This window comes from Dipodomys merriami, unplaced genomic scaffold, assembly GCF_024711535.1.
Source record: "Dipodomys merriami isolate MVZ:Mamm:240054 unplaced genomic scaffold, mDipMer1.0.p SCAF_13, whole genome shotgun sequence".
NCBI lineage: Eukaryota > Metazoa > Chordata > Mammalia > Rodentia > Heteromyidae > Dipodomys > Dipodomys merriami.
The window spans coordinates 16,780,233-16,807,512 of NW_027202604.1; the positions used below are offsets into that span (position 1 = coordinate 16,780,233).

The following is a 27,280-nucleotide window of genomic DNA, read 5'->3' on the forward strand; positions in this document are numbered from 1 at the left end:
TGAAAGCTAGAAAGCAGTGAAACAACACTTTGAAAATTCATATTTTTTTCCTCTTTTTAAAAAAATTATCTTAATTTTAGCCGGGCGCTGGTGGCTCACGCCTGTAATCCTAGCTACTCAGGAGGCTGAGATCTGAGGATCACGTTTCAAAGCCAGCCCAGGCAGGAAAGACTGTAAGACTCCTATCTCCAATAAACCACCAGAAAACCAGAAGTGGCGCTGTAGCTCAAGTGGTAGAGCGCTTGTCTTGAGCTGAAGAGCTGAGGGACAGCCCCCAGGCCCAGAGTTCAAGCCCCATAACCGACAAAAAAAAAAATTAATTTTAAAATGGCTCACACCTATAATCCTAGCTACTCAGAAGGCTAAGATCTGAGGATCCTGGTTCAGAGCCAGCCCAGGCAGGAAAGTCTGTGAGACTCTTATCTCCAAAAAACTACTTAGAAAACTGGAAGTGGCACTGTGGCTCAAGTGGTAGGGTGCTCACCTTGAGATAAAGAGCTGAGGGATAGTGTCCAAGCCTCACATCTGACAAAAAAAAAAAAATCTTTAGGTAGTTGTACAAAGAAGTTGCCATTTAACAAAGCAATTTATCAATACAGTACATCTTGATATATGTTACACCTTTCAGCATTCTCAACCATCCCTCTACTTTGAAAATTCCGATGGGAAAAAAAAATGATAGTTTGTAAGTTTAATCAAACTATTAAATAAGCATGAGGATAGAATGCCAACATTTCCAGAGGGACGGCCACAAAATATATACTCTCTATCAGAGGATGTATTATAGTAAAACAAGAGAAATATAGCAGAAAATAAAGATTTGGAATCTAAGATCACAGAGAGTTTTACACAGGTCACATCCCTGCCTAGAGCAGCACGACTAAAACATGAGAAGAGAGGAATGGAAATATATGGCAGATTACTGATATGTTTGACCATATGAGAGATTTTATGGTTCTTTGAGAACGTGGCCTATGTTTAGGATACATATAAAACATTAGCAAAGCAAAGCATGATGCATTATAAACTTCAGAATTACTGTTGTGTAAGTAGGAAAAATATATAATAGCATTTTAGATGATTCAGATTAAATAGATTAAACTACTGATTATAGATAGGTGAGATGCAACTCTTAAGGTAATGGTGGAATATGAAACAGCTTAATCATATATAAAATATTGTTAATAAATAGTGTATAAAATAGAAGGGTTTTAAATCAATATTATTTAGAAATATAAATATAGTGGGTATATATACTAGTACACTTGTAATACAGTACTTGGGAGGTGGAAGTAGAAGAATCTTGAGTTCCAGGCCAGCTTGAACTACATAATAAGACCCCATCTCTAAACAAACAAAAAACGAATGGAACTAACAGAAAAATGGCTAAAAGTGGAAGTAATAACTTTCAAGAATGAAGTGGGGCTAGGACAGCATGCATCAGACAGGTTATAATTTGCATCTTATAGGACTAATAACTTTAAGAAGTATCTAAATCTAGGGCTGGGAAGGTGGCTCAGTGGTAGAGCGCTTGCCTTGCATGCCTGAGGTGCTGGGTTTGATTCCTCAGCACCACATAAGCAAAAAGAAAAAAGCCAGAAGTGGCGCTGTGGCTCAAGTGGTAGAGTGCTAGCCTTGAGCTGAGCTGAGGGACAGTGCCCAGGCCCAGAGTTCAGGCCCCATGACCGGACCCAAAAAACAAAACAAAACAAAACAAAAAGTATCTAAATCTTTAAGAAAGGAAAGCACAAGCAATCAAATAAAAAATAAGAAAAAGATCCATAGGCATTGGCAAATGATATTATAATGATCTTAATGTTGAAGGGTGGATGTGGGCTAAGTTACAGTTACTTCAGAGTCAAAGAGTAAAGCCAGGCACCAGTGGCTGTAATCCTTGAGGTTCAAAGCAGTTTGGACAGAAAGTCTGGGAGATTCTTAAAAGCCGAAAGTGAGGTGTGACTCAAGTGGTAGAGCCCTAACCTTGAGGGGAAAAGCTAAAGGAGAGCTCCCTAACCCTGGATTGAAATCCCTTTACCAGCACATAAAAAGAGAGTCAAAGAATAAAAAAATTACTTCATATGCTGTAGGAGAGTAAATTGAAAGAAACCAACTGGTATACAGTATTAAAGAAGGGGCTATCAGAATAGATATATTCTTCTTAGTGAAATGCAGAATGGGAAAATATATGAATTTCAAAAAATTATAAAGAAGGTATATTGCATATTCACAGAAAATCCTCCATAAAACAGTACTTTATTTCTCTAGGTGGTTAACTTCTAAAATTCATTTTACTTGAAATATCTTACTTAAGTCTCTGCTGAATTGTGTCAGCAGGGAAAAGTGAACTGTCTGTATGAGATAATTTTTATTTCATATCTAAGTAAAACAACTACTCAGAATTCTTTTATTTCAACTCAATATCCTAGATTTATAGAGGAGTGCACTGTTGTTTTCTTCTGATTCCTTTGTAAAAAGGAATGTTTTAAATAAGGTGAAATCTAGTGAAATAAAAGAAAAAGTGTCTTTTGTCCCCATTTCCTATGTTAACCTGGTTGCGCTGTCATCATTGGAGTTCTCTAGTTCCCCTTCAGGTTCGAGTTCTTTGTTCAAGCTTGGTCCTGGGAGTAATGTTACCATCTTTAAATTTGGTCATGGAATGTGTTACACTGTCCCTCTCAGGGAAATGCTGCTCAGTTTGGCTTGGTTGGTGACGTTTATTTTCTTTGGCAGAGAAGCTGATTGTCGAAGGGCATCTAACCAAAGTGGTAGAAGAAACAAAGCTTTCAAAAGGTTGGTTCTCTGATTTTTCTATATTTTTTTGACAGTTCTTCTGGATAAATGTAGGTTAGTGTAAATTTTCAATGTCATAATATTTTAACCATCCGTTTATTTCTTCTGACTCTCAAAATGGCAATCCAGTAAACAATATCAGATTATATATAAAATAATTGGATTTCTCCTTTTAAAAAGATGTCTTAATTGGAAATTCTTTCAAAGTGGTTATATATGTATGTGTTTTTTGAAAGTAATATTTGTTACAGGTTTCTTTAGTATTAAAATTTGGTTATGATCTTTCTGTCCGACTTCCAGTATTATTTTCATCTTTGATACAAAAATTTTAATCAAACACAATGTAAGTTTTTTGTGTAGTAAAAAATGCTTAGTTTCATTGGAGAAGATGGTAATTTTTAAATTTCTATGCTTATTTAATATTTCCTTACGTTTTGACATCCCGGTATAATTTAAATGAAATCAATCAGTTTGTCAATGAAAATCTTCTTACATTTGGGGACAAATAGTTCAGTAACAGCCAAAGTAGTTTACTGTGTTAATTCTTTGTATTGCATTATCAGAGTTAGGGAAAAAAAGTGAACTTAAAACATCATATTGTCAAGTTACTTTTATGTATAAGGAAGTTAGGCAAATCTGGTGGAATGTGCTCATTGTCATGGCAGAACTTTCAGCAGGCTTTGCTGATATAAAATTTAAATATAGATACCTAATCTTTTTGGTCAGTTAAAACAGTGATAAAATTTTAGAACATTTAATTTTAGTTGCTATATTTTGCCAAAACAACTAGATTCATTTAGCTTTTAAAAATATTTTAAAAGATGGTGTTATTTCATATATCTAGTGGCTTTCATTTTGGATTTTGTGCACGGTAGAGACCATATTTGGAGAAAGAATGCCTAAAATATGCAGCACTAATATTGTTCTGGCAAACAGGCATTGAGTTTCAGAACAGTGAACTATTTTTAGTACATATGGAAGTTTATTTCATCTTACTAAAGTGAGATGAGAACAGACTTTAAAATAGGTTTTACTTCACCACCTAAGTACCTATTCAGATGAGTTGGTGGAGTAGCCTACACTTCGAAGTCTGAGTAAAGCTCGGGTGGAGGGGTAGAGTCGCAGAATCGGTGCTTCTTGAAAGAATAGTAGTATCCTGCTGTCTTAAGAGTTCTGTGTAATAAATTGCATCTCTGGTACATTTACTTGAAATTAGTGGTATCTTTTAAAAAGTATTTGTACACTATTAATGATTTTTTTTTTTGGGGGTACGGTCATGGGGCCTGAACTCTGGGCCTAGGCACTGTCCCTCAGCTCTTCAGCTCAAGGCTAGCGCTCTACCACTTGAGCCACAGCGCCACTTCCGGCTTTTTTTTTTTTTTTTTTTTTTTGCTTATGTGGTGCTGAGGAATCGAACCCAGGGCCTCATGCTTGCAAGGCAAGCACTCTACCACTGAGCCACCTTCCCAGCCCCACTATTAATGATTTTTAAATATAAACTCTAAAATATACATTGAAATTCTTGAATAATATGGCTTTTTAATTTTTATTGTTAATATAAAGGTGATGTACGGAGGGGTTACATTATGTAAGTCAGGGAAAGAGGACATTTCTTTTGGGACAGTCTCACCTCTTCCCTTGCACTCTCCCAATTTTTCTCTCCCATCCCCACTCACAAGTTATAGTTATTTTCAACATAGTATCTTGGGAGTAGACTGCTGCATTTGTTTACCCTTTTCCCACCATTTCTGTCCCTCCCCTCCCCTTCCAAAGACAGATTAAAAACAAGACAAAAAGAAAACAAAGCCAGGTGTCAGTGGTTCATGCCTGAAATCCTTGCTATTCAGGAGGCTGAGATCTGAGGATTGCAATTCAAAGCCAGCCCGAGTAGGAAAGTCTGTGAGACCCTTATCTTCAATAAACCTCCCTCCCAAAAAATAAAATCGTCAGAAGTGATTCAAGTGGTAGAGTGCTGCCCTTGAGCAAAAATCTCACAGACAGCATTCAGGCCCTGAGATCATGCCCCGAACCAGAAAGGGGGGGGGGGGGAGGGAGGGAGAGAGAGAGAGAGAGAGAGAGAGAGAGAGAGAGAGAGAGAGAGAGAGAGAGAGAGAGAGAGAGAGAGAGCAAAGGAAAAAAAAACAACTCTTGTTTCCATTTCCTGGGGTTCATTTAAGAATATGGCAGGGAATGTGCATATGTGGCAGAGTGCTTGCCTAGCATGCATGAGGCCCTGGGTTCGATTCCTTGGTACCACATAAACAGTAAATAAAATAATAAAAGGAAAAATAACCATTAATTTTTTTAAAAAGACTATGCTTTTGACCCAGCAGTTGCACTTCCAAATTTTTATTGGTTTGATTGGGCTTGGGTGTTTTTTTTTGAAACAAGGTCTCATTATGTGGTTCAGACTGGTCTTAAACTTGTAATCCTTTTACCTCAGCTTACTGAATGTTGGGATTAGAGGTCTGTGCCACCATACAGAGCTTGGTTTTCATTTTAAGGAACCAATTAGATAAATATGCAAGGATGAGCAGGGAGCTGGTTGCTCACCCCTGTAATTCTAGCTACTCAAGAGGCTGAGGTCTGAGAAGCTATTTCAAAGCCAGCCTAAACAGTAAAGTCATAGACTCTTATCTCCAATTAACCACCAGAGTCAGAATAAAGCTTAAAAGGTAGAGCACCAGACTTGAGAAAAAAGGCTGAGTGACAGCACCCAGGCCCTGAGTTCAAGTCCCAGGACAAGTACTACATATATAAAAGGATGTTTCAATGCATTTTAAAAGCAATAAGAAAGACATTACACATCTGTAATTTCTGAATTCAGTAAATGAGACAGAAGTACTGCAACTTGAACCTAGCCTGGGTGATAGTTTGTCCTGTCTCCAAAACATAGATAAAGTGACAAGAAGGAAATATAGTTAATGATAAAAATTTTTATTAAATAAATGTGGCATGTAAGTCCACACAATGAGTAGAATTCATCCTTGAAGAATGATAATATACAAGCCAGGCATCAGTGGCTCATACCTGTAATTCTTGCTATTTAGGAGGCTAAGATCTGAGGATAGCCGTTTGAATACAATCCAGTCAAGAAAGTCCTACTCTTATCTCCAGCTAACCACCAAAAATAGCTGGAGTGGAGCTGTGGCTCAAGTGGTAAAGCCCTGGCACATCTAGACTCTGTTTTCAAACCCCATTCTTGGCATATACACATAAAGAATTACTAAAAAAAAAAAAAAAAAGATAATAAAAATAATTTAAAATGTTTTCAATCTGGCTATAAAGTGTCTTGAGACAGTATGATCTTGATTTCAAGGCTTATACAGGCTTATAAAGACTATATCAAAAGCCAAATACAAAAAAAAAAGCTGGTGGCTCAAATGATAAAGCACTTGTCTTAAATGTATGAGGCCCAGGCTCAATAATCTGTGTGCCAGAGATAAATATACATATAGATTAGATTAGATAAGATAGATGGATGTTTGTATGGATTTTTTTTTGTACCAGTCCTGGGGCTTAAACTCAGAGCCTGGGCGCTGTCCTCAGCTATTTTTGCTCAAAGCAGCACTCTACCACTTGAGCCACAGCTCCACTTGTGGCTTTTTAGTGGTTAGTTGGAGATAAGAGTCTCATGGACTTTCCTATATGGGCTGTCTTTGAGTCACAATGCTCAGATCTCAGCAGTGAAATAGGAGGGCCTGGTGCAATGTGCTAGAGAGCTGGGATTATTGGAGATCTCTATACCATATGAGGATCAGACTGCTTGTGCTGTTGGGAGAAACAGTATAGATACCGAAAGAGCAGCAAAGGCAGAAGAGAAAAACCAAATACTCAGTTTGGGGCCATCAGATGTAAAATACAAAATAAAGCAAAACTAATATTACAACAAAAGAAAATACACGCCAGGCTCTGGTGGCTCTCGCCTGTAATCCTAGCTAATCAGGAGGTTGAGATCTGAGGATCGCAGTTCAAAGCCAGCCCAGGCAGGAAAGTGTGTGAAACTTTATCTCCAATAAACCACCAGAAAACTGGAAGTGGCACTGTAGCTCAAGTGGTAGAGCACTAGCCTTGAGCTGAAGAGCTGAGGGACAGCGTTCAGGCCTAGAGTTCAAGCCCCATGACTGACCCAAAAAAAAAAAAAAAAAAGAAAGAAAGAAAGAAAAAGAAAATACACTGAAATACATTGAAAAATGCTTTAGTGTCATGATCATCAAGGGAGAGTCATGTTTTTACTGTTCCCTTTATTTCTTCCAGACTGACCTCCTCTGTATCCATTTATAGAGATTAGGTATATGAGCCTGTTTTGTTTGAAAGTTTAACTTTGTAATCAAAACTAGAACGTTCTGAAATGCCTGGTTATGGCACACTGTGAATACAAAAGAGGTCACAGATTAGATTCCCATGGGCCTTCATGGTTGGTGACTTCACTACTAAACTAAATTCCTGCTATTACTCAGCAGTTGACTTTTTACCACAAATGGACATGGGACAAGAAGCAAAGATTTCTTGCCACTTATTATACATTTTATAAGCTGTCATAAATTTTACAGGTGTTCTTCTATATAATTTTGTTTTAATATGTATTAAATATTTCGACCCTGCATGATTTTAGATGTTTTTTATATCTTTTAAACTTGGAATATATCTCTTAAAATTTAGATTGTAAAGCAATTTATAGCCACTAAAAGTTTGCAAACAACATGTAACTATAGATAACATTAATAAATATCCACCAGGAATTCACCTCCAGAAATTATCATTAATATCTCTATTATAGCTGCCTGTGGACTTTGAAAGTATATATAACATTAAAAATTCTGATTGCATGGTGTGATGTGTAGTCCCATAATCCCAGCATTTGGGAGGTTGAGATAAGAGGATTGGGAGTTTGAGACTAGCCTAGGCTACATAGTGAGACCTTATTACTGAATAAATAAATAAATAAATATTGATCTACATGGGGTTATAGTATAGATTCTGATCTTCATCTTAATATTTACTTAAATTAATAAGTATATCTTGAGCATTTTTCATTCTCAATATATATATCTCATTTTTCAATAATGAACAGTACTGCAGTGACAATTCTTACTTATACTTTAAGTGAGAAAAGACAGGCTAAAATCAACATACTAGAGAAGTGAAGACCTTTAAAGGTGATAGGGCGTAAAGCATATCTTACAGAATGAACAGGCCAGATAGAGAGAATGTAGTTGAGGTTAGTGAGATACAGACTCAAGCAAAGAATTGAAGGCTGTAATGAGCTGGCAGGCTCTAGCCTAGAAAGAAGCACAATGAGTGAAGCAGAGCTCCTGTGAGAGCCATTGCAGGTATTTAGAACTTAATTCTGTTAGGACCTGGTGGGGAATGGGGAGATGCTGTAGGATCTGATCAAAGAAATGACTCCCTTTGTAAATTCTGTTCTAAAGGATGCTATTTCAGATGAGAACCTGAGGCCTAATTAATTACTGATCATCAATAGACTGTTGGCTTACAATTAGGATTTTTAGAGCAATTAGTTGAAAATGGCCTAGAATGACTTCATTGGATCTGCTAGAATATCTCTTAGAAATAATTTCAGAACTTTACTTTTGAAATTTTCTTACTGTGATTTAGTTATGTTTTCTTTAGAAATAGGCATTTTGTTTTAAATGGGGCCTTTATTGCAAATACTTGTGCTTTCCAGAATTTTATTATATAACTGTAAGCATTACTAAGACAGCCTTCTGGCTATTGTTTTCCATAGTAGTTTTCTTTCTATCATCTTTATACAAAGTCCACATTGTACTGGGAATTCTGCTGTATTTGTTGCAGTTTTGTGAACTTTAGCAAAGCTATCTTCATTTTGTTTCTAGTTGGCAAGTGAACAGCCTTGACCAAAAGCCCAGCCCTCTCTGCTTAACAGAGACATGCCACATTATAATTTAATACAATTACGTGTATGATACCCAGCATTCCATTTGGTGCTAGGGTGGTGAAAAGTAAGAGATTCAGTGATCTTGGTTCATTTTTAAAAGTATTTTGCATAGCAATAGATTTTGAACATTTGTAATCTGAAGCAGTTTTCTTGATAATACGGTATTATAACAAGATTTTCACTTTTTTTTTCTTAGTAGAAAACCAGGCAAAAGCAAAGGAATCTGACTTATCAGATACTCTGAGTCCAAGCAAGGAAAAGAGCAGTGACGATACTACGGGTGAGTTTAACAGCTTTTACAAAACTACAGGTATTGTACTGTACAGAACTGTGAGAATACAGGTGTCAAGGTTTGTGTTTTGGGAAAAGCAGTGCTTTCATTTAACAAGTCAAGCACTGGAATCTTGACTTATTTTGTTAAAAGTACCTTCAACTATCTAAATAAAAAGGCTGTGTAAATTCTACTTATTTATTTGATGTAGTTTAAGCTTTCTGGTGGATGTGAATACTATTTGTAATTATCTCTCTTTTTTCCTTCTCTGTAGATGCCCAGATGGATGAGCAAGATCTAAACGAACCTCTTGCTAAGGTATCTCTACTAAAAGGTACGTTAACATGTTTTCATAACATTTTATAAACCAGGTCATCAGATTCACCCTTTGCCACAGAAGTTGTCTGTACAATATGTCAAATTATAAGTTTTAGCTAAGAGATTAAAACAGGTTTTGTAAAGTAGTATGAACTAAAATATGAAATTGTTGATGTTGTTGCCCAAAGGTTCAAAAAAAAATTAGAATAATGCTCATGTAATTGTAACCCCTCTGTACAGTATTTTCACAATTAAAAAAAATTAGAATAATCTGGATCAGTCAGCATTATATAGGAAAAGCAGTAAATGAGAGGAAATGAAATGCAGCTGTATGCCGGGCACTGGGTGGGTCACGCCTATAATCCTAGCTACTCAGGAGGCTGAGATCTGAGGATCGCAGTTCAAAGCTAGCCCGGGCAGGAATGTCCATGAGATTTGTCTCCAATTAACCACCAGAAAACTGGAAGTAATTCTGTGGCTCAAATGGTAGAACTCTTGCCTTGAGCTGAAGTGCTCAGGGACAGCGCCCAAGCCCAGAGTTCAAGCCTCACAACTGACCCAAAAAAAGAAAAGAAAAGAAAAGAAAAATGCAGCTGTATTTATGTTAATCCTCATGTCTCTGATAGGAACTTATTAGTACTTTGAACTAGTTAAAATTCTTACCTTTCTATAAAGAATCATTTGTTTGCTGTTATCCTATGTAAATTCCATAATTTCCCGGTCCCCTTATCCTCTAGTACATATCCCATTTTAAAGATATTCTTCAAGGTGTTTGGGGCTAAAGAATTTTTAAGTGTGCCTAAAATAGGCCATGCATGTAATAGTAAACTTTTAACTTCTCTTACCTCTAAAAAGAAAGTGTATTATTTCTTGATATTTACTTGTTTAAAATTAAGCAGATAAGAAATAAGTCAATATTCATGAACATGTTTGTAAAACAAAAGTGTCTTGAGAGGGCTTATTTATAAACCTGTGATTGTCAACATTTATTGTTTATTATACAGAGGAAGAGTTTGGCACAGTGGGTTAAACATATTGGGAAGCTCTTCGGGACCAGAGCAATAGTCTAAAAAAATTTCTTTTTGTAGAAGTACCTATTGTTCTGCACGGGCTATCAAAGGACATCACAGTGTGAACCCTGGGTTTGAGATTATGTGGAAGGAGGCCTTAGTTTTACCCAGCATGACCCTGCTGCTGGCCTGGTTTCCACTGGTGACTGTGGCTATGGCTGTAGAGGGAGTCAAAAATGTTCCTAAGTCCAAAAAGCCTGGATTTGACTTTTCTTTCTTTCCCATGAATACTGAAAAATCACAGGGCTTCTTTTTTTTTTTAATTGTTATTATAAAACATGTACAGGGCTGGGAAGTTGGCTCAGTGGTAGAGCGCTTGCCTTGCATGCCTGAGGCCCTGGGTTCGATTCCTCAGCACCACATAAGCAAAAAGAAAAAAGCCGGAAGTGGTGCTGTGGCTCAGGTGGTAGGGCACTAGCCTTGAGCTGAAGAGCTGAGGGACAGTGCTCAGCCCCAGAGTTCAGGCCCCACAACCGGACAAAAATAATAAAAAAAAAAAAAAAGAAAGAAAGAAAAAAAAAACATGTACAGAGGAATTAGAGTTTCATAAGTCAAGAACAAGTACATTTGTAGCCAGGTGCTGGTATCTCACACCAGTAATCCTAGTTACTCAGGAAGCTGAGATCTGAGGATCGCAATTCAAAGCCAGTCAGGCAAGAAAGCCCATGATACTCTTCTCTCCAGTAAACTACTAAATAAAAGCCAGAAGTGGCACTGTGACTCAGATGTTAGAGCAATAACCTTGAGCAAAAAGAAGTTCAGGGACAGTGCCCAGGCCCAGAGTTCAAGCCCGAGAACCGACAAAAGAAAAAAGAAAAGAAAGAGTACATTTCTTTCAGGACATTTTACCCCCTTCCCTCTCTCTTCTCTCTCTCCCCATTTTTACCTCCTGTCCCCACCTACAAATTGTATAGTTCATTTTCAACATAGTGTGTAGTGAGTACCACACTTGCATTTGCCACATGGATTCTTAATCTACCTTTGATTGACTTCTAGAATGGAGAAAGTTTTTGAGGGTTGCTGATCCATCCAGCCAATTACCAATTTGTCCTTAAATATTTAAAACCACAATTTCCAGCATTCTTACTGATCCATAATCACCTCAGAAGACAGTGTTGATAAGACAATGTCATAATAGCAAATATATGTTAATTTGTATAGTCCAGACCAGTCCAGGAATCTTACCTGCTCCGAAATGCAATTGTGTGAAATGTTGTTAGTGATACTGGGAAAAGAAAAAAGAAAAAACCGAAACCTGGAGACCTTTATGGAAATGTGAAAAAACAAAAACAACGGAAGTGAATGAGTCATAAAGTTTGCTGGGCACTGGTGGCTCAAGCCTCTAATCCTAACTATACAGGAGGCTGAGATCAAGTAGATCATAGTGCAAAGCCAGCCAGCACAGAAAAGTATGTCAAACTATCTTCAAGCCAGCCAGCACAGAAAAGTATGTCAAACTATCTCCAAGCAACCAAATACAATGTATGAAGCTTGTTTGGATAACATTTAAACAGTTCAACTATAAGAGAAATTTGAAAAAAATGGGGAAAATGTAATGCTATGTAATCAGTATCAGGAAATTGCTTGTTTTTTAATATAATAATATTGTGTTTAGTATTTTATAGTCTTTTATCTTTTAGATTTTTTATAGTTTATATTTTTATATTTAAGTATATATGTATGAAACTTTTAATTGATCAGGAATACAAGAAGAGAAAAATCAAGATACCTTCTCAGACAAAGGAAATATTAAAAACAACATGCTAAATAAAAACATGGGTTAGATTTGGGGGTTGATAGGTATAACATTTAATTGTTTTATAAGTTTGAGTGACTTGTGACAAAGTTTAGTGGCTTCTGAGCACAGCAATGATATGATCAGACCTTCATTTGGGAAGTTTACTGATTACTTGGAGTAGGGAAAGGCCACATGTAAGGCCACATTTAGGAGTTGTAGGTAATTGTTGAGTTTGAACCAGGATGATTGCTGTGGAAATTTAAACAAAAAAATACAATCCAATTTGAGGCTGTTGTTCTTGTCTTTCATCCTTAGTTATCTCACCTAGAGTGTATAAGCATGAAAAGTGAAATATAGGAGAGAAATAGGAAGTCATATACAGCCCTAGAATTTGACCTTAAATGACTGAAAGGATAGTGATTTCATTACCAAAAATATCTATTTCTGGAAGAACTGTCCTGCTGGGAACAGTGATGATTAGTTTGGCCCCTGATAAACAAGAAGAATGACTGCAGGTTCTAATTTGCCTGGAATTGTTTGTCTCCATTGTCCCAACATCTTTTGTTGTTGTTGGTTGTGGGGCTTGAACTCTGATCCAGAGTGCTGTCCCATAGCGCTTCAGCTCAAGGCTAATGCTCTACCACTTGAGCTACAGCGCCACTTCTGGTTTTCTGGTGGTTTATTGGAGATAAGAGTTTCATGGACTTTACTGCCTGGGCTGGCTTTGAATCACGATCCTCAAATCTCAGCCTCCTGAGTAGCTAAGATTACAGGTGTGAGCCACCAGCGCCTGGCTTGTCCCAACATCTTTATCAAAAGCATTCATTCTCATATTCAAAGATGACCCATTTTTATATGATCACACCAGGAACTGGAAATTAAATATAGTACAGAACAGTGCAGGGACTAAAAAGTCATTTCACTTATTCCTGAGATCTTTTTTTTGGGTCTGGGGTGATACAGACTGATGTATATATAGAAGGAAGAGACAAGTACTTATGTTAACAACATTTTAATAAGTGTAATGGAACTTTGGAAAGCACCACTTCCTGGCCAAGGACAGAGTTCCCAAAGGAAATGATAAAAATAAATGAGGCCAGGTGCCAGAAGCTCATACCTATAATCTAAGCTACTAAGGAGGCTGAAATCTGAGGATCATAGTTCAAAGCCAGCCCAATCAGGAATGTCTGTGAAACTCCTGTCTGCAGTTAACCACCCATAAAAAGCCAGAAGTAGAGCAGTGGTTCATGTGGTAGAGCATAAGCATCCATACCCTGAATTCAAGCCCAAGGACCAGCACAAAAAAAAATATATATATATATGCCAAAGGGGAAAGGGAAACTGTATTATACTCATGTTTATAAATAGAAGTCATATTTAGAATAGGAGTAACTTGACTCTAGGAGTCAAGTATACAGGAACATGAATGTGGTAGAACATAGGCCCTGTGGGGAAGATGATCAGAAAGATGAGATGTGGTCAGACAAAGGCAGTATCCAGGTTTGGGGATTCTCTGCACATGAGTGAGTGCTGGTAGCATGAGGAATTTCTAAACAATGAGAGTGATAAAGGAGCCAACCACAGATCCACCTATCAAGAAGGAACCTGACCTGTCAGAAGAAGGGCTAAGGGGTGAGAATTTGAACTATGAAAGGCCAATGTCAAAGGTAAACTTGCAGTTCATCTGTCACCTGGAACTGTCTCACATACCAGTTTGGCACAATCAGCTTTCTGTCACAAAAGTGGTTCTTACAAACCAATCCTAGAAATGCCAGTCCTTCTAAAAGGAAAAGTGATGGGAGTAGAAAGAGAATGCACCCTGGCCTTAGCCAGATCGCTATGTCAGTTGATAAGATGACACATGCTGTAGCTAGATGAGCTTTTTAATAAGTATGCATGTTTAAACAGATCTTGAAAGAGAATACTTTGATTTGGCCCTTTTACCATGTGGCTTAGTGTGTCTATACCATGTTTGCCACAAAAGTCAGATTTAATTTAGGATATTATATAGAAGTTCTGTGGATCAGGGCTGATAGTTCTATATATAATATGCATTTATAAGACTTATTAGCCTTTGTATGAGAAAACCTCACACTAGCCCAAACCTCACACTAGACAGTTCTAAAGATATTCCATCATATTAAAGGAACAAAACATTCTTTGGCTTTGTTTTGTTTTTATTTTTATTTTCATTGAAGCAGTTTAACTGTGTAGACCAGGCTGGAGTTACAAATATATGGTCTTACAACCAGCTGGGAAAACAAGATTCTATTAACATTTCCAACTATCATCTCTCTCTTTTATTATTATTATTATCTTTAAGTAGTTGAACACAGAATTACCATTCCCTATCATATCTGTTATTTCCATTTAACTTACACATCTTTTTTTTTTTTTTTTTTTTGTCGGTCATGGGCCTGAACCCTGGGCCTGGACCTAGGCCTGGGCACTGTCCCTTAGCTCCTCAGCTCAAGGCTAGCGCTCTACCACTTGAGCCACAGCACCATTTCCGGCTTTTTCTGCTTATGTGGTGCTTAGGAATTGAACCCAGGGCCTCATACAAGGCAAGCACTCTACCACTGAGCCACTTTCTCAGCCTTGACTTACACATCTTAATAAAGTGGAGGCAGGTTTGATGGGGCTAGCCTGTAATCTCAGCTATTTAAGAGACTGAGGCGGAAGATTCATAAGGAAACCTGTCCTACCTAATAAGACTCCATTTCAAAAGATGAGTAAAATGAATTTTGCTTAAGAAGGCTTTCATTTGCCTTAATCTAGATGCTTTTCACTATTACTTATCACCAGACTTTGCAAAGGTTGAAGCAGATTTGTAGAAGACTCCTGTCTAGGACCAAGTACAGTGACATGAGTAGGCCTAAGCTTAAACAACAAACAAATAAAGCATTCCCCTATGCAATCATATGAAAAACAGTGAACCTTGATCAACCTTAGCTGGAGATTTATTCATTGCCCTTCATCCAACATTGATGCTCGGTTGTCTGGAAAGAAAACTCCATACTAACTACTTGTTTGATTGTATGCATTTGTGTTTATTATATCACATGTGATTTGTTAAAAAAAAAAAGTTATCTCTACTTGTGTGGTCAGTATACCATTTAGAGCCATGTGAATGTATAATTTTGAAATATGGTATCTTATTCTAGTTAACATACTGACCTTTTAATTATTTAGTGGGGACAATAAGTCTCTGAGTTATAATAATAATAAGTATCCTAAGGAGAGCTATCAGAATTATAATCATGTGTTTTAGTTCTGTTTATGATTCTTGCCTAACAAATTATTCATATAAGCAGTTGCCAAATGGGGATTTCATAATTCTTTACAACTTCTATATGTATTTGCTGACATTCTACTAGAAATAAGAATCATTTCTTTTTTTAAAGTTTATTATATTTCTTTGTTTCAGTGAATTTATGGATATTTATTGTATTGTATTCAATCTCTTCTAGAGACATTTTTGTTATGATTTGAAGGGACATCTACTAACATATAGTCAGTAGAGAGACAGAAATGTACTAACTGCTGCCAGTATTCAGGGCAGCCTTACAGCAAAGGATTATTCAAGTCAAAATTGAATGTAACTGAAAGGTCAAAAACTCTTAGCATGGAGCTAAGAAAAAATCTACTCAGGAGTTTTATGAAGTTTTGTTTCTCTTTTTTTGAAAAATGAGATTTAGGCATCATCATACTTCTCTCCTAAACAGTCAAGACTTTGTCCTACATGATGAAAGATTGAAAAATGAAGATCAAAAGCTTTGCAGAGGCTGGGAAGGTGGCTGAGGGGTAGAGTGCTTGCTTCGCATGCATGAGGCCCTGGGTTCGATTCCTCAGCACCACATAAGCAGAAAAAGCTGGAATGGTGCTATGGCTCAAGTGGTAGAGCGCTAGCCTTGAGCTGAAGGGCTGAGGGACAGCGCCAGGCCCAGAGTTCAGGCCTCACGACCAACCAAAAAAAAAAAAAAAAAGCTTTGGAAAGTGCAGTGGTACACATCTATAAATCCAAGTAATTCCAGAGGCTGAGGGAGGAGAATTGAAGCCAGTCTGGGAACCATAGTATGACCCCTATTGGGGGGGGGGGGGGTAGGAAAGGGGAAGAAAAATTCTGTCAGAGAAAAAGTATAGCTGATGTGACATCTTTGCCACTGGGGAAAAAAAATCTTTGCCTAACATGCTTCCCCCAGTCCAAAAGAGCTTTTGAAGGAAGAATTGATAGTTGCCTATAGTAAATGAATCTAGAGCCAAAAATAAGTTTCTCTTTCCTCCAACCCTTTCTTTTTCAAGAATAAAACATCTTGACAGGAAAATAGTTATCTAATATATAGATATGAAAATACATGTAGGTAATATCCAAGATCAATATATTATGAAAAGTCATTCTTAGCCCTATTCTGATTAATTGAAGTTGTGGCTGAAGTATTTCATGGTAGTAGAATATGAGTTACCTGATGATATGTTTGTCCGGAGCTTAGCCACAGAAAGCTTTAATGCAGTAGAAGAGCTGAGTCACTAAAGAGAAAGGAGATCAGGGAAATAATATATTTAAGATGTAATACTGAATTAAACCATTTAAGGTACCTCAGCTAATAATTCAGAGTTTGAATATCATGTTAGGGAAATAACGACAAAGTACAGCTTTCAACCTAGTTTTTAAGTGCGTATTTCACAACTGACTGCTAAGATAGTTTCCTCTTAAAGAGTTTTTTTTTTCCATTTCCAGAGAAATTTCAAGCAAAATTATTCTTTCTTGTCAAAATTTTAAAAGTTGGTGAATGTAGCATCATATTTTAAACCTTGCATAAGTTCTATACGAGTGAAATGTATAATTTGATATATATTTTATAGTGACATCATAAATTACATTGTTTAACAGTATTTATGTTCTTTGTCTAGGGTAATATGACTAAAATGCTTACTATAATTTGCTTCTAAGTTTTATTTAACTCAGTTGTGCTATGTTATTTAACTGTGCATGTCTAAACATGAAAATGTTTGCCAGTCTGTTATAGAGATAGTTGTGGTACTAACACTTGCTTTTAAAATAACATGTTTTTGTCAGATGACTTACAGGGGGCACAGTCAGAAATTGAGGCAAAACAAGAAATTCAGCATCTTCGCAAGGAATTGATTGAAGCCCAGGAGCTAGCTAGAACAAGTAAACAAAAATGCTTTGAACTTCAAGGTGAGATCAAGATTACTTTGATTCATTAGAGGATATATGGAGGCAGCACGATATAGTTGGATGGCCCCAAACTTGGAGTCCAGAAGCATGGTATATTGCTCTAGATCCACAACTTCATTAGATTAACCTCTATACCTCTGTTTCAGATCAGTAAAGTTAAGATGATTTCTATAATCCCAGCTAATCATCAGACTTAGGAAAGAGGATTATGAGTTTGAGGCCAGACTGGTTAGCATAGTGAGATTGACTCAAGAAAAAAGCATAGTACTGGAAGCATGGCGCAAGTGGTAGAGAACCTGCTGAGCAGGTGCACTCTTGAGTTTAAATCCTATAACACACACACACACACTGTCTACTAATTTTGAAATTTTGTTCTGGCCTCTTTCTTTCCTAGAAAGCTTGCTTATCTGTAGTGTCAGGCTAGTGGAATCAGTGCTGTTTCTTAAAGTTTGTTTCCATTCATTCGCAGTATTTACCTTTCTGTATTTAATTAATATCTTGGAGAACCTTAAAATGAGGAAGTGAATGGTCTATGGAATCCTCATGTTTTCTAAAATGGCCTTCCTGACTAGAAAGAAAATTCATATACCAGGAAAAAAGGAACTGAAACTTTTTGTTACTATTTCCTTCCTTTCTTACTTCTTGAAGAAATTGGTATATTGAAGAATTGAGGAGTGGTTTTATAGCATTTGCCTATCATGCATAAGGCCCTGAGTTCTGTCCCTAGCACTATGGGAAGAAAGAAGGAAGGAAGGGCTGAAGAAGGAAGGAACGAAGGAAGGGAGGAAGGAAGGAATTATTGGTTTTACTTTACTTAGAAGGAAATTAGTATTCATTTACTTGAACTTTTCATACATATATTTAATTACAATAAAATATTTTTTAGTCAGTAGTTACTTAAATTTAATGCTTACTCTTGCTTGGCAGTAAACATGAGGATTTAAGACTAAAAAGTTAATATTAAGACTTGAAGTTGCCATAGAGCACTTTTACAAGGCCCTGATCAAACCCCAGAAACCCCCCAACACCAAAAACCCTTTGAAGTTTGTCATGTAACAACTGACGTGATGATAGAATGCCTAGAACTGTATTACTTACTGCTTTTTTGTGCTCCTAAAATCTTAACAGCTAATACTGATGATACTTATGGCCTAATGTTTATGTCCTGTAGTAAGCTTTAGGAGAAAATATCCTAGGAACTCCCAATTATTCAATTGTGAATTCTTCTAATAACTCAAAATATTAGATAAACTGTGTTTTTACTTTTAGCTCTTTTGGATGAAGAAAGAAAAGCCTATCGAAATCAAGTTGAGGAATCTGCTAAACAAATACAGGTTCTTCAAGGTATGGCTATTGAAGATTGCTATTTTTAGTGATTCAAAAGATAGGGAAATTAAGGGGCAGAAGGTTCCCCTTTGTCATGGCTTTGATTCTTCTCTAGAACCTGCCATAACTAGATTATTGGATCCCTTTTGTTTAAAGAAAATATAAGGGGAAATTCTCCAGGAATATATTATTAAACACGTAGAGTAAAAAGAGAATTGTATTTAGTAAAACTGACATTCTTGAGTCACTACTGGGAAAAGTTTGGGGCAGGAAATATGTTTGAGCCTTAACACTTTTAGTTTGCTGATGTACCTAATGCTAAAAACATTATTTGCACTGCAACAAAAATTATGCCACATGGAATGGAATAAAGGTCTCTGCACTGCCTTCATTAATAATGGCTTCTAGCCATTCAATACCATCATTTGTCCATGTCTTTGTGGAAGACCCTTGCTTGTCAAGATTACTTCAAGCTTAAACTCCTAGAAGTCATAATTGTGAGATACCACTAGAGAGCACTTACTTTGTTCCTGTTCTGTTGTAAAATTCCTAAAGAAAAATTAATTTGTCTTCATGGCCAAAATAGTAACCAATATTATTTAAAAAATTTAGCTTGAGCCAGGCGCAGAAAAAGTCCATGAGACTTTTTATCTTCAATAAACTACTCAGAGAATGCCTTAAGTGATGCTGTGGCACAAACAGTAGAGCACTAGCCTTGACTACAAAGAAAGAGGCTCAGGGACAGCACCGGGACCCTGAGTTCAAGCCCTACGATGGGCAAATAAATAATATTAAATCATAAAAATTTAGCTTGAGCCGTGCGCTGGTGGCTCACGCCTGTAATCCTAGCTACTCAGGAGGCTGAGATCTGAGGATTGAGGTGCAAAGCCAGCCCGGGCAGGAGAGACTGTGAGACTCCTATCTCCAATAAACCACCAGAAAACCGGAAGTGGCACTGTAGCTCAAGTAGTAGAGCGCTCACCTTGAGCTGAAGAGCTGAGGGACAGCGCCCAGGCCCAGAGTTCAAGCCCCACGACCGACCCAAAAAAAAAAAAATTTAGCTTGATACCTGGGCATCAATGGCTCATGCCCATAATCCTAACTACCAAGGTTTGAAGCCAGCCTAGACAGAAAAGTACATGGAACTGTTTCCAAAATAACCAATAGAAAGCCAGTCAAACAAAAAGCTGAGCAAACACTAAACCCTGAGTTCAAACCAGTACTACCAAAAAAAAAAAAAAAAAAAGTTTTTTAGCCTGAAAACCACAATGGAAACAAATAAGTAGGCAATATTTCAGAAAAGATGGGAGTCATTTTTGTGAGGATTGTGATTTTATTTGTCTAAAAATACCCGTCTTTTTTATTTATTTTTGGAAGTCTTTAAACTTTTACTATACTTTAATACCATTAGCTATTAGTTCATATAAATATAATTTGTATCTGCATTTCAACATAAACATATGGACAATTTTGTGACTTATTCAAACCTTTTTTTTTTTTTTTTTGTATATATGCAGCCTGGGGCTTGAACTTAGGGCCTGGTATTGTCCCTAAACCTTTTTTTTGTTGTTGTTGGTCATGGGGCCTGAACTCTGGGCTTGGGCACTGTCCCTCAGTTCTTCAGCTCAAGGCTAGTGCTCTACCACTTGAGCTATAGCAACACTTCTGGCTTTTTCTGCTTATGTGGTGCTGAGGAATCGAACCCAGGGCCTCATACATGCAAGGCAAGCACTCTACCACTGAGCCACTTTCCCAGCCCCTTGTAACATTTTCATATATGCATATAATGTACCTTGCTCAAATTCACCACCTGTATAACCCTTCCCTTAATCACTCTTCTCTTCCACTTTTTGTCTTAAAGCTGTCTTGCTCATGCAACATTGAGTGCCCTCTAGTGTCAGAATGTGACACTAGGTGTGCTCCAGTGGCTCACACCTGTAATACTAGCTACTCCGGGGGCTGAGATCTGAGGATCATGGTTCAAAGCCAGCCTGAGCAGGAAAGTCAATGAGACTCTTATCTCCAATAAACCACCAGAAAACTGGAAGTTTCACTGTGGCTCAAGTGGTAGATAGCTAGCCTTGAGCTGAAGAGCACAAGGAAAGCGCCCAGGCCCAGAGTTCAAGCCCCACAACCGACCAAAAAAAAAAAAAAAAAAAAAAAAAAGGAAAGGAAAGAAATTAATTCTTTAAGGAATTGGCATCTGAACAAAAAACTAAATCAAGAAATTTAATATTTTAAGATTTGATGGATAGATCAGGAGGTAGAGCACCCAACTATGAGCAATAAAGTCAAGTAAGAGTTTGAGGCCTGGGCTGGGAAGGTGGCTCCGTGGTAGAGCACTTGCCTTTCATGCTGAGGCCCTAGATTCGATTCCTCAGAACCACATAAGCAGGAAAAAAATCCGGAAGTGGCGCCGTGGCTCAAGTGGTAGAATGCTAGCCTTGAGCTGAAGAGCTGAGCAACAGCACCCAGGCCCAGAGTTGAGGCCCCACGACCGGACCCAAAAAAAAAAAAAAAAAAAGAGTTTGAGGCCCTAAGCTAAAGTCAGCATAAAGAAAAAGTGGCCTCATTCTTTTTTTTTTTTTTTTTTTTTTTTTTGCTTATGTGGTGCTGAGGAATCGAACCCAGGGCCTCTGGCATGCAAGGCAAGCACTCTACCACTGAGCCACCTTCCCAGCCCCAGTGGCCTCATTCTTATCATACTAGCTATGCAGGAGGCTGAGATCTGAGGAAGCCAGTTCCAGACTAGCATGGACAGACAAATCTGAAAGACTGATATCGACAATCAGCAAAAAAGCTGGAAATACAAGTGTGTAGCTCATGCCTCTAATCCAAGCTACTAAGGAGGCTGAGATATGTGGATCTCAGTTCGAAGCCCTCTCAGGTGGGAAAGTATGTGAGATGCTTATCTCAAAAAAACTGTAAGTGGCTCTGTAGCTTAAGTAGTAGAGTCCTTGCCTTGATCAAAAGAAGCTCAGGGACAGCACTCAGGTCCCAAAAGCCTCAGGAGCAGCAAAAAGAAAAAAAAGTGTATGGCTGAGGTTGTAAAAGTTCAAGGCCCTGAGTTCAAGTCCCAGTACATACACATACACACATGCACACACATGTGCACACAGATGAAATGTTTAATGCTTAACATTTGACCAAAGCAATTCTATATCTAGAATTCACTCTGAGAAAGTAATATAACAAATTTGATTGATAATCTCTGTCATTTGGAGTCCATTGCGTCTCCTTAAGCAACCAACTAGACAGGAACATACACAAAAGAGAGAAAGAGAATGAATTAAAAATCAGCCTTTTTTTATGTACGTAGACACAAAAGTCCTCAATAAAATACTTGCTATTTGAATTGCATTCTGAGCAGCATTATATATAGGAAATAAACACTAAAAATTTCTAAAATAAAGGCATAGCCAAATAAGTTACAAAATAAATTATTTTATAACTTTTTTTTTTTTTTGGTCTGTCATGGGGCCTGAACTCTGTGCCTGGGCACTCTCCCTCAGCTCTTCAGCTCAAGGCTAAGGCTCTACCACTTGAGCCACAGTGCCACGTCCAGCTTTTTCTCCTTATGTGGTACTGAGGAATCGAACCCAGGGCCTCATACATGCAAGGCAAGCACTCTACCACTGAGCCACCTTCTTAGCTCTATTTTATAACATATAATTAGTTATAGTATATATACGTATATATCCCTTTCTACTTAATATTTGTTTTCACGTGTGTTTATAAAGATGGAAAAAAAGAATAAATACTGAATATTAGAATCGATTTTCTCTGTCTAGAGGAAATAATGATCAATTTTTTTCGCTTTTGAATCTGTATTTTGGTTTTCTCTGTACCCAACATGTACAGAGAAACATTAAAAAGTAACAGCTTTCTATAAAGACTAGGTCAAAGCCCAACAAAATCAGCCAGAAAATGGGTACATGCAAGGAGGATGGGGTAGACAAATGAAGGAGGAAGGGGGAGGAATCCAGTCAAGAATTCACTGTAGGGCTAGGGTGCAGCTCAGTGGTAAAATAAAGCGCCTGCCTAGCAAGTACAACATCCTGGGTTCAATCTCCAGTACCAAAAAGAAAGGACTATCTATCTATCTATCTATCTATCTCTATATATATATATACACACACACACACACACACACACACACACACACACACACACACACACACACACACACACACACACACACACACACACACACACACACACACACACACACACACACACACACACGTCATTGTATGTACCACAAAATTAAGAAAAGTAAGGGGGCGGTGGAAGGGAGGTGAAAATGTTGAAGAGGGGGCATTGCATTCATAAACTGCTGTGTTAGTGGCACCTCCCTTGTACAGCTACTTAAAGATAATTTTACAAATTAAAGGAAAAGTAAATAAATATGAGAACCAAATACCAATAAATAAACAAACTGCTCTCACACTGGGTTGTGTAGTATAGCTAGATCCTATAATGAGCTGTTAATTTGTCCTTAATTCCTGTGGACAAAAGAATGATGGATAAATACTTTTGTAGCCCAACTGCAGAGGTTACACATCGAAATCGAGAATCTCCGAGAGGAGAAGGATGATGAAATCACGAGCACTAGAGATGAATTGCTTAGTGCACAAGATGAAATTTTGCTCCTTCATCAAGCAGCAGCAAAGGCTGCCTCTGATCGGGATGTTGACGTTGTTTCTTTACAAGAAGAGCTTAAGAAGGTGCAAACTGAACTTGAGCAGTGGCGGAAAGCAGCATCTGAATATGAGAAAGAAATTGCCAGTCTGCAAAACAGTTTTCAAGCCAAATGCCAACAGTGTGAGGACCAGCAGAGAGAGGAAGCAACTAAGTTGCAAGGTGAGGAAATGTATTTTACATAAATCTCATTACTCCTTCCCCAATCTTTCATGATAGGGCTTCCCTATATTACCCAGGCTGGGCTTGAATTCCTGGGCTCAATTGATCCTCCTAACTCATTCTCAACAACTATGTGCTTCACCTGACTTTCTCTTAGCAACAATTTGATTTGTACAAATCAAATTTGTCTCTTGATAGCAATCAGTTATATAATTGATTCAGTTTTACTATAGCTTCAATTACATAATTGATCTTTACTACTAGGTCTGTGTATATATTCTTGAAGTCTATAAGTTTTGTAATAAATTTTAATTTTTTATAATCTTATTCTAGCTAATACTGATAAAGTTATTTGTCTCAGTACAGTAATGTGGAAAAACACTACTCAAATTTAAAGTGATAGAGCTTCTTTGTTGTATAGATGCAGAGTGACAGGAATCAAAGAAATCTGCATGTTTTTAAGGGGGAGGGAGTGTATCCTCTGAAATATTTTCCTTTCTCCTTTAGATTATGATAGAATTTATGTTCCTATATTAACAGATGTGTTTGGGTATTCTTTTAGGTGAACTGGAGAAGCTGAAAGAGGAATGGAATGTATTGGAAACCGAATGCCATTCTTTAAAAGAGCAAAATGTTTTGCTATCATCAGAACTGCAGCGGCAAGAAAAAGAATTGCACAAGTATGCAAAAACTTTCTTTTTTAGCTTCAAAACATTTATCTTCAACTTTTATCTAAGTTCAATTTAATTTTTATATTTAAATACCTTTCGGAAACAAACTATCAGCCCAAATCTGATTATCTAGCAGGCTAATCATACTAAATAAGTGCTTCATTGTTTTTCCTGTCATCATCACCATCCTACATGATCTTTCCTCTTGGTCTACCTGTAGACTATAGACTCATTAAATTCTCCCTTCCACCCCCACCTACCCAAAGCCCTGAACAGTAGAGTTTATAATTAGTAACTGAGCTTGTCTTATAAACTAAATGACAATAAATTCAAATACAAATAATTTTTTCTTTGACACCAGTGACTCTGGGATGAAATTCAGCTTCTGAATTTCAAAGAGGGTGAGACTAGGGATATAGATCACTGGCACAGTGCTTATGTCTGGGTTTGATCCATAACACCACCAAAAAAAAAAAAATAGATTTCAAACTGCTGTGTGAAAAACAGTAATATAAGCAGGGCACCAGTGGCTTGCTTATGTCTGTAATCCTAGCTACTCTGCAGCCTGAGATCTGAAGATCAAGATTCAAAGCCAGCTCTGGCAGGAAAATCCATGAGACTCTTACCTCCAATTAACCTCTAGAAAACCAGAAGTGTAATTGAGGCTCAAAGTGGTAAAGCACTAGCCTTGAGCAAAAAAGCTCAGGAACAGAGCCCAATCCCTGAATTTAAGCCCCACAACTGACCCCAAAAAGATAGATAGATAGAGCTATAGACTAGCGCTCTATCACTTGAGCCTTATCCCCACTTCTGGTTTTTTCTGCTTATGTGGTGCTGAGGAATCGAACCCAGGGCCTCATGCATACAAGGCAAGCACTCTACCACTGAGCCACCTTCCCAGCTCCGAGATCAAGAATTCTCTAAAGCCAGTTAAATCTTTCTAGTACCTTGCAAGTAAACTGATAAATAGTTTAGACTTTGAACAACTCTATAAACAATGTTTGCATTCTAATTCAGTTATGAAAGCAGTACATATTTCTTATGAAAACTCAGTCTTAACACTCTCTCCTAGCTTACCAAAAGTGGAAGTTATCACTTTCTTGTTACATTTGGGTTTCTACTTCTAGAGAGCATTTTAAGGTTAGCAAAACACAAAATAAGCCTTAGGAGAAAATAACAGATACGAGACTAGATAACTCAGAAAGTCGTCATCTTTATTATGTATTAAAATAATTGCAGTATTGTCCCTGATTTTGTTTTTGTTTTTGGGGTCCAGTTGTGGGACCTGAACTCTGGGCCTGAGCACTGTCCCTCAGCTCTTCAGCTCAAGGCTAGTGCTCTACCACTTGAGCCATAGTGCCACTTCCTGCTTTTTTTTTTCTTCTGCTATGTGGTGCTGAGGAATTGAGCATGCAAGGCAAGCGCTCTACCACGGAGCCACCTTCCCAGCCCTTGAATTTTAAAATTACAATATTGATATGAAAAAACTAGAACTAGTTGAAGGAATATCTATTCTCCAAAGCCTCACATAATACCTGGTACTCTCAATATAAGTATCTATTAAGGACTTCTGTTTTGTTTTCTCTTCCAATGTCATAATTTCCCTTAGTCTTTTACATATTGTATGTGATTACTGTGTGTGTGTGTGTGTGTGTGTGTGTGTGTGTGTGTGTGTGTGTATATGTGTGTGTGTGTGTGTGTGTGTGTGCGCGCGCGCACGCGTGCGCACGCATGAGCGCGCCAGTCCTGGGGCTTGAACTCAGGGCCTGGGCACTGTCACTGGGCTTGTTTGCTCAAGGCTAGAGCTCTACCACGCTACAGCTCTGCTTGTAGCTTTTACGCTGGTTAATTGGAGGTAAGTGTCACAGACTGTCCTTGTGATCCTCAGATCTCAGCCTCCTGAGTAGTTAGGATTACAAGTATAAGCCACCAGTGTGTGTATTATTTTCTGAATGTGTAAAGTTTATAAAAAGTCATTTTAAAATGTGATTAATCAGAACAAAATAAAGGCCAAAAATGTATGTATGTCAGAGAGAGAGACTAGTCATCTGTGTAGCATCACTTTTGACAAATTGAATGTAGTAAAATGTGTATAAAATGATATTAGGGCTGAGGGGCTGGGAAGTTGGCTCAGTGGTAGAGTGCTTGCCTTGCATGCCTGAGGCCCTGGGTTCGATTCCTCAGCACCACATAAGCAAAAAGAAAAAAGCCGGAAGTGGCGCTGTGGCTCAAGTGGTAGAGCACTAGCCTTGAGCTGAAGAGCTGAGGGACAGTGCTCAGGCCCAGAGTTCAGGCCCCACAACCAGATTAAAAAAAAAAAAAAATGATATTAGGGCTGAGAATGTGGCTTAGTGGTAGAGTACTTGCCTAGCATGCATGAAGTCCTGGGTTCAATTCCTCAGTACCACATAAACAAAAAGCTAGACGTGATACTGTAGTTCAAGTGGAAGCCTTCATCAAAAGAAGCTCAAAGACAGTGCCCAGGCCCTGAGTTGAAGCCTCAGTACTGGCCAAAAACAAAAAGATACATTAATTGTATCAAGGAGTTTCACCATGGCATTTTATACATACATATACTGTATTATAATCAGAATAATTCCTTATGTTTCTCACTCTTTTACCATCTCCCTAGTCCCCTGTTGTTTAACAAATATCATCTCAGAAAATGTTTATTCAAAGAATAAAGTACACTGAGTAAGTAACTTGTTCAACATTCCACAGGTGAACAGTGGCAGGGCCAGGTCTAGATCCTGTCTCCTAGTTCTTTGTGCTTCCCATTTGTCTTTACTTGAGTTAGCAGTGGCTCCTGTGCTTTTAGTTCCTGACCCCCATCCTATTTGTCAAGTATTTAACCTGATAAGAAAATAGTTGAGCCAGGTGCCAGTGGCTCACACCTGTAATCCTAGCTACTCGGGAGACTGTGATCTAAGGATCATGGTTCAAATCCAGCCTGGGAAGGAAAGTCCATGAGACTCTTATTTCTAGTTAACCACCAGAAAACTGGAAGTGGTGCTGTGGCTCAAGGGGTAGAGCTTTCTTCTTGAACGGAAGAGTTCAGGGACAGCTCCTAGGCCCAGAGTTCAAGCCCCATGACCAAGAAAGAGAGAGAGAGG

General features: G+C 37.8%; 1 protein-coding gene across 34 annotated transcripts in view; it reads left to right on the plus strand.

Moving 5' to 3' along the window:
• Slmap (sarcolemma associated protein) overlaps positions 1 to 27,280 on the plus strand; it is a 127,659-nt gene that overhangs the window by 88,449 nt on the left and 11,930 nt on the right. For 14 of the 34 annotated variants that reach the window (XM_070018746.1, XM_070018754.1, XM_070018771.1 and 11 more), the window contains 7 exons: positions 2,731 to 2,790; positions 8,910 to 8,990; positions 9,256 to 9,315; positions 17,185 to 17,307; positions 18,577 to 18,651; positions 23,176 to 23,496; positions 24,059 to 24,176. In XM_070018746.1, coding sequence (XP_069874847.1) covers positions 2,731 to 2,790; positions 8,910 to 8,990; positions 9,256 to 9,315; positions 17,185 to 17,307; positions 18,577 to 18,651; positions 23,176 to 23,496; positions 24,059 to 24,176 — 838 coding nt within the window. Of the gene's footprint in view, positions 1 to 2,730; positions 2,791 to 8,906; positions 8,991 to 9,255; positions 9,316 to 17,184; positions 17,308 to 18,576; positions 18,652 to 23,175; positions 23,497 to 24,058; positions 24,177 to 27,280 lie in introns of all 34 variants that reach the window. The other 20 variants (XM_070018745.1, XM_070018753.1, XM_070018761.1 and 17 more) reach the window with 3 other exon arrangements.